Genomic DNA, 10,410 nt, shown 5'->3' on the forward strand with positions numbered 1-10,410 from the left:
AGTTCTAGAAACTAGAGGGCGTGAGAATAGTCACGTGATCTCGATGACGCAACAATATGTTCTTAGAGATTATAACGCTAATCTGGTGGTGGACAAAGCACGGGTAGCTCGTTGTGTAGCTTTAGGCTTAACAACAAACAAAAAAACTTATTTATACATCATTAAAGTACTTTCCAACAAAGTTTTCGTTGTTTTTAGTTTTTATTAAAGTTACATAGTATAGCTCTTTTTTTTTTTGTAAAAACGCTTTTTTCGTTTTCAAATAAACCTACTGTTTAGCACCCACACTTGTTGTATGCCTAAAAAAGCAGCAGGTTATCACTTAGGCTTAAGTAAGCATTTTAGTATAAAATATTGGCTATTGTAACTTGATAGTAGTAATATAACTCGTACAAGAAACTTGTTATGGCCTTTTTGTATGAAAGTTTCGTTAAACGAACACTGGGGCGTAAATTGAGATGTACTATTTTTATTTAATAAATTAACTAAATAATTTGTGAAGTTAATTTTACATTACTGAATTTTTACATTTACGATTAGAATTGACTAACCGTTTGTTTTCGCGCTATGTCCATTACACGAATCGAACCCAGGTTCTTAACGTTGTAAGTGTTAACTTACTGCTGACCCACTGGGGGACTTTACTATCCGAATTGTATAAAAATGTTTTGGCTTTAGTGTGTCACCTGTATCAAACATAAAAAATCATCATTTGTAAATCATTGATAAAAATTAAGATTAGAAATACTTCTACTTTCATTTAAAGTCATATTATAGTTAGTCTGTAAAAAAAAGAATAATGTGTAACAACTATCAAGATAGCTGAAGACGTCTTTGACTTTCAAGGGAGCGTGATAGTGAGTACCCGTTTAGTATAATATTGCTATTGAATACAGTTTCTTCACGTCATAGTCTTTCAAGATTGGGCGATATAAAGTGAATACGACTATCAATAAGAAAGACTGTGGCCGCCAACCGTTGCTGATTCATATAGAGAAACAACTACTGAATATGTTTTTCAATTATAACAACATCTGACTGTGTCTCAGTTGACTAATTTCTTGAACAGGTGACATTTGACAACAACTCTTAAAATCGACTATCTCAGAAATAAACAGGAAAGCAGTACTCCCGTGGTTCCTAGAGTGTGTGCAATAGACAGTGAATGATTGAAAGTGTTTTATATGTTATGATGAGTCAGTTTTTTTATATTTTTTGTACTGAAAAGAGAACAAAAATAAAGAGAAAAACACATTCAACCACTTAATCTTCCTTGTGTTGTTCTGATAATGCAAACTCCTTGAAGTGGTATAATTGTGAAGGGGATGTTCTTGTTTAAGATATTTGGCTCTCTGATTCATTTAGAAAGAGCAAGTAACATCCAGAATGTATCAAAACGTTGTTATTAATTATGTGAACCTACAGTTCTACGTTTCCAGCCTGATGAAAAAGAATCTTCCAAGCAATAAAACAACAACCTGGCAGAATTGTATTGTAGAAGTTTGTTTGGAAGAGCATGACCATGATGACCTTGATCAGTACAATTACCGTATCTCAATTCAATTAAATATCTTGTAGAAAAGTTAAACATGGAATTCTCCAGTGTCTATATCCTGCTGACACTTGGACACCATGTGGATACCATATTCTTCAACAAATGGGCTCCAATTAAAAAGACATCTTCCACCATTTTGCAATCTTTTTCGAGCCGATTTTAGGCAGTTATTGCATAGAAGGATAGTCCAATACATAAGGTTTCCACTCTGGCCGAGCGTGTCCCAGTGATTTGTGTGCTGAGCTATGTGTCTGAGGGTCCAGCTTTTGTGTCCCGTTACTGTTTCCCTTAAACAAAAAAAAAAACACTCCGCACTTTTGAACCATGGAGTTTTATGAGGTTGATGACCAAAATCCCACTATCCAGTCAGACGAGGATAGCCCGAGAATTGGCAGTAGGTCCTGGTGACTATCTGCCTTCTCTCTAGTCTATAAGTTCAAAAATAGGGACAGCTAATGCAGATATCCCTTGAGTAGCTTTGCGTGAATATCCGAAAAAAAAGTGTTTTTTTAATATGTATCTTTTGGATATTTGTTATATAGTAATAATACTGTTGTTGATTTTTTTAGCGCAAAACCACACAATAGGCTATTTGCACTTACACCACGGGGAATCGAACCTCGGATTTTAACACTGTAAATCTCTAAACTCTCTATAATAATAAATACAGATATAACTACATACGGTTTTTTTATCCCACATGTTTTGGATTTTGGTGGATATTGATAGACATACCTTAATTTCATTGAATAAAGGTGAAACACAACCAGTTACAAAAATATTTGTATGCGAAAACATGTTCATATAAGGTTATTTTCCAGGGGGGATAAAGTAAGGGGGAGAGCATACCTCGACCCAAAACCCATGAATTTTAACTCTAGTCATAATTACATTAACCAAAATCTATATTGATTCCTAGATTCCAAGGGTAATCCTCGGAATATAACAAACAGCAAAGGGAAGAAACGTAAACCCGGATCCAAAGCTTTGCCCTCGGTACTGGGATGTTATGATGAACTGTTTGTGGATTTCCTTTCAAGATGCCTGAAGTAAGTAACATAATGCATAGTGTCTCAGTTATTTGATTTTTTCCAGAAAGTGCTGCTACACAAAATTACATAACAGTTGAAGAAATGTGTCGTATTTCAACTGTCAGGTAACACAATAGAACAATTGTCTAACCAGTCATACAGTATACCTTTTGTTACCATCTGCCATGATTATTTATATTTTGATTTTCTGACTTTAATACCAAAGAATACAAAAAAGTTATAGAGTTGAATGTGAAAAGGACACAAACTGAATTAACTTTCTTAAAGACACCATTTATAGGTTATGGATGTAATGATATTTGTGACAATAATTGTCCGATTTTTAATACCATTGTTCTTTTAACAGAGTATCACAAGTAGTAACCTGATTAATTTAATCTCCAATGTTACCAGCGTGTGTAGTTTAGCTAGAGTAAAAGTTAATACATTTATGAATGTTATGACATATATTTTCTTCTTTCAAATTCGTTTTTTTTTAACACCACATTTAGACACTTCATTATTAATAAAATAACACAGAACAGCGTGTAGCAATCAAATTGGAACAAACTATGAGAAGACTTGAAATCAGAGAAATCAATTTCAACACATTCATGGGTTCTCTTCAGCCTCAAGCTGTCTTCTTCCAGGAAAACTGACCATCAATGCCAACATCGTGAGCCTAAAAGGACTCATAAATTTGTTGACATTAGTTTCTATAGCCTTAAGTCTTCTTATAGTTGTTTTCCATTTAATGCATGTTTTCATTAACACTTCATTAACGACTCAATGTTTGTTTATTGGAATATATTTTACTTAAATATTCTAAATTAAAGTTTTTCTTCGTTGATATTTATTTTTTTGTAAGTGTAGTACTTTCAGTTGTTGTAATGTGACTTACTAGCAAGCACTAGTCAGTTAAACCTATAACCCAGCTGGTAGAACACTGGTCCGGTGTGCGAGAGGGCTCGCATTCGTCTCCAACCCAAGGAAAAAGAAAAGAGCACTAGAGAATAACTAGTGCCTATGCATTGGTTGTTACACAAGATTTTGAAATAAGACTCGAGACCTTGTTTGTGAATGGGGTAGAGATGTGGTAGTATGAGTTCATAGTGCCTTACTAGTGGGTTAGATCATATGTATATTTACAAGAGTTTGTTTATAATTAAGCACAAAGCTACAGAATGGGATATTTGTGCTCTGCTCACGACGGGTATCAAAACCAGGTTTTTATCTTTGTAAGTCCGCAGAAATGTTGCTGCGCCACTGGGGGGCATTTACAAGAATCACTCAATATAATCATAATATAAAATTCGCAATGTTTTTGTGGCTTATGTGATTCAACGCATCTTACCCATGTTTCTTGGGTAGTTGCATTGTTTCCTTCTTGATCCTGACCTTATGTTTCGGGAATACCTTGCAGCTGTCACATGGAACAGAGATACTTTCAAATTTCGTTGTCCTGTTTTCTGATTACCTAGATGAAGAGAGAATATATAGGAATCTCAGTTCAGATTGTTCCAACTTTCGGGGTAGACTGTCTCTAAACTGATAGTCAGAAACCGCTTGTGAAAGTCCGATCATTGTCTTACTCTTAGTATCTCTGCGCCTGATTTTAATTTCTAGTTCATTCAGTTTTCAATCAATATCATCTCCTCAACCTGGAAGATATTGTAATATAAATTGTACGTGAAGCGTGAAACAAACAATACTTCATTCTGTTCGTTTGTTTCTTCTCTTATGCACTTGTTCTGACATTAAAAATGATTAACATTCCATCCAATCATGTCTTTGAACCTCTTGTTACGCGGATGGGAGGGGTGGGGGTAGTAATAGTTTACCTGTGTGTCATTATCTTATTATAACGGAGCTTGCGATGTATACATCCAAAACTCGGATCTCGGAAACGACCGCGCCAATCATAACTGGGTAATATTTTTATAGCTGAGCAATAAATAAAACAGTTGAAATTTCCACAAAACTTATATGTTTCACATTTAACCAATAATAATTACAAACAGGTAGTAAGCTTCAAATATAAAACAATAAAAAAAACTTTAACAAATATATTTGTTTTTCTTTAATAAAAATCCCACGAGTGTTGCAGTAGAAAAGCAAGGTAATTGATAACTGCGTCTACAAAGAAATGCTTCAGTAAAATCTACCCTGTGATGTAATACTGTGATGATAGCTAATTTTTAAACTAAAATTTAAATAAAATCCTTTTTCTCATGGATTGTGAACATTATTGAATGTCAAGTATGAATGGCCTGGCATGGCCAGGTGGTTACGGCACTCAACTCGCAATCTGAGGGTCGCGGGTTCGAATCCTCGTCACACCAAACATGCTCGCTCTTTCAGCCGTGGGGGCGTTATAATGTCACGATCAATCCCAAAATTCGTGGGTAAAAGAGTAGCCCAAGAGTTTGCGGTGGGTGGTGATGACTAGTTGCCTTCCCTCTAGTCTTACACTGCTAAATTAGGGACGGCTAGCGCAGATAGCCCTCGTTTAGCTTTGCGCGAAATTCAAAAACAAACAAACAAGTATGAATACATTGTTGTAGAACTGTCATACAATTCCAGAAAAGGCCTCAGGCCTAATAGCCTTCCGCAGGAACTAGCAGTTATACCTGTCCGGAAGGTGAGTATTTCTACTAATTCTTTTAAACCAGCGTTTCTCAACCTTTACGATACAAACGGTCCACCACGCTGTTTCCCTAAATTGTTGCAGACCGCCAAAATTCAAGCACAACGAAAAACCGCGAAAAATAACATATGAATATTTTGTGTATTTTTATTATTTCTATGAATTATTTATTTGTAATTAAGCACAAAGCAACACAATGAGCTATCTGTGTTCTGCCCACCACGGGTATAAAACCCCGGTTTCTAGCGCTGTAAGTCCGCAAACTCAGTGCCACTAGGAGGGGGGCATTATTTCTGTGAAATCTCACGCATCAGCACTGGTCCGCAGACTGATGTTCGAGAAACATTGCTCTAAACCAGGAATGCCAGAACGTGCTACTTTAAAGTAAATGCATTGTGCAAGTTAAGTGAGGATGAAGCACAAAAATTAAAATTTAATTTCTTGTACTTTGTATGAATTTTATAAGTGACACCAAACCTAAAAGTCTTTTTCTTTCTTTTTTTTACATAGGTGAAAACACTGAAAAATGTTTTTCAACAAATGAAACGAAAATTTAAATATACATATAAATTAATGAAAAGGGTTTGTTTGTTTATTTTAGAGCAAAGCCAAATTGGACTATCTGCTGTGTCCATCACGGGGAATCGAATCCCGGATTTTAACGTTGTAAGTCCGTAGAATTACCTCTGTCCCAACGTGAGGACAGTGACAAAAGAAAATGGAGCTCTGGAACTTTTGAAATGATTTTAACAAAGTTCAACTGAGGGTTGTTTGTTTGTTAGGCAAGAAAGTATACAATGGGCTATCTGTGCTATGTCCACCCCAAGTATCGAAACCCGAATTTTAGGGTGATAAGCCCTCAGACTTACCAGGAGGGGAGCACTCAAGTGAGAATAAACAACTTATTTGTTGTTATTTTCTTAGCACAAAGCTGTACATTGGGATATTTGAACTTTATGACTAATTTAAATGTATATGTTAGGAATCCCCCTGTTTGTTGTTGTTGTTGTTTTTTTAGGCAGTTGTCGTTCTAGGTTAATCCTCCATATGTTCCGTTTGCATCCTAAAATCTCCGTATTTATTTCATTAATCTTATCCGGGTTTGTTTGTTTTTTTAACGTTCCAGTTTGATACCTGGTTCACTTAAATATTATCCTGGTGAAATAAACTTTTCGGAAATTTTAATTTAATTAAAACTTGTGTGTTTATGACTCCCCAGTTATTACTATATATGTATTAAAAACTTCTTTTATAGTTGGAACCCGGAAGTAAGAATTAACCCAGACGAAGCTCTAAGGCACAAATGGTTAGTTGGACATAAAGATGGTCGCTGTGACAGAAGCGTAACAAAGAGCTTACATCCTCAAACTCCTACAAGAGAGAGCGATACAGGTATAATTAGTGTGGCTTATATTCTTTGTATAGTCGTATTTTATAACTTACCATATTTATTACTCACTTAGCTAATCATCCTATAGGTTTTTTACAGTCACGTGACTAATATTCCACTCTGCAAGTTTAAATTCCAAATACTAAGGTCAGAGATTCTACTATATTAATCCTACAATGTTATATTGCTATGAAATAGATAAATAACCAAAATTTCAAATGATCATTTTAAAAAGAAAGCGTAACGGCTTTAGAGGCTAATTTTGTATTTATTTGCTTTAGAAATCATAGACGATTTTATTTAAGATATACGATTCATATTTTAGCATTTTGGTTTGTTTGTTTGGAATTAAGCACAAAGCTACACAATGAGTTATCTGTGCTCTGCCCACCACGGGTATCGAACCCCGGTTTCTAGCGTTGTAAGTCCACAGACATACCGCTGTGACACTGGGGGGAGTTAGTATTTTGGATGTTCTCTTTTATTTGATGAACCTTCTACTTTTGATGAATATCATGTTCTTTGTACTTTAATTCATTGTTTATAATTTTATATTGGTAATTGAAATATATTTTTTATATCCATAAATACTCGTGCTACACTAATATTATTTCCCGTGATATGCATATATGCTTTTTTAAACATCTTCGTTTTTTTTTGTTTGTTTTTTCACTATGAAGCGGCTCTTCTATATGCAATATAATACTTTAAAATTTACTGTTGGAACGCCGAAAGCCGATGAAATTTTGGAAAAATTATTGGCCTAAAAACGAGTTAATTTCTATTGTTGTGTTGTTGTTTTTTTTCACATTTCCCTTAATTAGTTCATTGCAGATCGAAATCAGAATCATGTAAAAAAATAACGTTTTAACCGTAACATTTCCTTTTGCCTCTCATCGTCCAGCCTAACTGATGAGTTCTGCTTTGAAAGCAAGGCATATTAGGGAGATTTTATCTCTATGGCAATAACTTGTCGGAGACAAAAAAAATAAGAAGATAGAATTGAAATGCTATTTTTACACAACTCTGATTTCGACCAGCAATGGACAAACAAAGAGTAATGTGCATTATAAAAAAAACCTGTTAACTTGATTTTTATAACAGTTTTCAGGCATACTGGTTTTTCCCAGTATTTCGCTGGCTTTCGGCGTTTACTTTAAACCGTAATGTTACTGCTTTTCTTTCTTTTTGCTTGAATCGAACCAAACCACTGAATGAACGTTTTATAGTCGAAATGATGTATTTAAGTGTTTTGCACTCACAAAAAATAAACCTATCATTCTATAAGTATTTGAAGAACTTGTAGCATTCCGCCACAGTTTAATTCTTCGTATTGTTAGCTCACACTGGGCAGCTGGTACATAATTGAATAGAGTTGTTTAAACAAGTGAAAGCTTGGAATGGTCTATTCTTTCATTGGGGGTGTGTCTGTGAGCCATACAATTTCGGAGAATTCCACTCCTCATCAGTGACCCTGGACACTCCAGTTTGGTCTGATATTTCATTGGTGGTAGTGTCCAGGGTCACTGATGAGTAGTGGAATCTTACGAAACTAGTCTGGTTTACATACACACACCCCAATGAAAGAATAGACCATTCCAAGCTTTTACTTGTCGTTAAACAAATGTCAACTAACGTTTTATAATGTTTTTCATTATTTTACAAATAAAATACTTTAAACTGCCTTTTAAGTTTTCGATATAACTTCATGAATTTATTTTTAATCAGACAACCATAAACCATCAACTCAAAAAATTCTGAAAGGATACAAGTACGTGAGCAATTCTATACGGGAGAAATCTGCTGAAAGAACAACAACCAGCAAAACTTCCTCGGAAGAATCTCGTAAGTTCCGTTTTTATACTTCCGTGAAACCTAATTTTATTCTTAGCGATTTTGCTTTTGTCCTTCCTGGTTACTAATTTGTCATGTTTTTAATTGTGAAGTTAAAAAGTACCGCTCGGTAATTTCTCCGGGAAAGTTGGTTCTAAGCGTATTTTTTTTTTTTTTTCAGAAATTTTAAACATTTTCTCATCTGATACTTTTAATATGATTTTGAAATACGTTAAGCTTCCCAAGAAAAATACCCTTTGGCATATTTAAAATAAACATATTTACGTAAAAAACTAAACAGATTATTTGGGTAAGTTTAATATCTTTTTTTTATGCAGTTCTTTTAAGGCCAGTAGAGAGCGTAGAGAGCAACAGTGGAGAATTACAAGATCCTCTAGAAGATTCAGGAACATTTCTTCCGCCTATTCTTTGATCTGGATAACATAATGTGGGTTTAAACTTCTTTGCAGCATCTTTAACATAATTTAAAGGCAGATGACTGCAAGTATTCCGGCTGTTGCAATAACGTTGTTTAGCTGTTTTTTCTTGTGCGTACAAATAGTGAACAACAATACCCAAGTTAGTAAATAATGGATTAAAACTCCAATAAAAAAAGAATATTAACAACAATATATCCGTAACAAACATATCTTTGTCAAATACTTAGAGGTTAGTGAACTTTTTTTTACTTTTGGAATCAGCAACATAAAATAAACCATTATGGAAAAACTCCAGCTGTCACTGTTAGTTGTGGTAGCAAATGAATAATGTAGGCTCAATATATCTTTCCACTGTTATCACTATCGGGTATTTTAACGTGTACAGTCGACCTGACATTCAACAACGTTTTATTTATGAAGCGTTCTACTTCTAATAACTCTATGATAACATTATAAAACTATCTATTTCAGATGTCAAAATTATGTACATCTATCACTGGTGATAGTCAGACTTTTCAGGAATATGGACAATTAATTAACTCTTAATCATTTAATGTAATAACTGCCAGCAAATAAATCATTAAAATTTATTAATTTAATTTCACTAAAAGAACTGGAATTTTACCCCTGAATGTGTTTCAAATTAGTAAACCAGTCATTTTAGTAGATTAGCACATCTTATTTGCCTTCAAATATGAACAATTTTGTTAAAACACAGCTGTCCCCCATTGATACAGCGGTAGGTTTATCGACTTAAAAACACTAAAATACGGGTTTCGATTCCCTGCAGTGGACACAGCAGAAAGCCCAATGTGGCTTTGCTCTGAAATGAACAGTCTTTTTTTTTAAATTATTTACAATTTATTTACTGTTGTTAAAACTAGGCACTCATGTACATAAAACCTTTACCAGAGGTTTCAAAACCCAACGTTTGAACTGAATCAAATAGTTAGAGATTTGAATATAGAATGGTAATTGGTAAAGTTAAATTTATGTTGCAAATGGAAAACATATTATTGACCAGATCTATGATATAGTTAATCACACCTATTTTGGGCTCGATTCTGTTTTGTTTTTTTCTGATTCAAGTCTTTCTTTGCAAATGTTAAACTCATTCTCCAGTCAAGACAAGATTCATCTTCATTTCTTACATCTAAGGCTTCTACATTATCTGAAACTGTACAAAAGTAGGTATTTGACATGTCACATGAAATAGTTTTTTACGTGTTTATAACTAGAATGTTTTTAAGTTAAAAATAAATATTTGCATCGGCACTATGCAGTTTCTTTTTTCTGAAGATTTGCAGCAAGGGCCTAATGCTTGGGATCGATTGTCACCAAAATAATGTACTGGTGAACCTATTCAAGGTTTCCTTGTGTGTGTACCTGTTTTACTTATGATATGCATTTGTAAAAATATTTACTTATATCAATTAATTATTGTTTGTTTTGCATTTTGCGCTAGCCGTCCCTAACTTAGCAGTGTAAGACTAGAGGGAAGGCAGCTAGTCATC

The 10,410-nt window shown here is 34.2% G+C and overlaps 1 protein-coding gene across 1 annotated transcript in view; it reads left to right on the forward strand.

The window, feature by feature from the left end:
- LOC106477065 (dual specificity tyrosine-phosphorylation-regulated kinase 4-like) overlaps positions 1-10,373 on the forward strand; it is a 67,892-nt gene extending 57,519 nt beyond the window's left edge. Inside the window, exons 9-12 of the mRNA XM_013937669.2 lie at positions 2,475-2,604; positions 6,489-6,625; positions 8,352-8,468; positions 8,795-10,373. Coding sequence (XP_013793123.1) covers positions 2,475-2,604; positions 6,489-6,625; positions 8,352-8,468; positions 8,795-8,889 — 479 coding nt within the window. The 3' untranslated portion in view covers positions 8,890-10,373. The remainder of the gene's footprint in view (positions 1-2,474; positions 2,605-6,488; positions 6,626-8,351; positions 8,469-8,794) is intronic.
- Positions 10,374-10,410: the final 37 nt, after the last annotated feature.

The sequence above is a fragment of the Limulus polyphemus genome, unplaced genomic scaffold, assembly GCF_000517525.1.
Source record: "Limulus polyphemus unplaced genomic scaffold, Limulus_polyphemus-2.1.2 Scaffold162, whole genome shotgun sequence".
Lineage (NCBI taxonomy): Eukaryota > Metazoa > Arthropoda > Merostomata > Xiphosura > Limulidae > Limulus > Limulus polyphemus.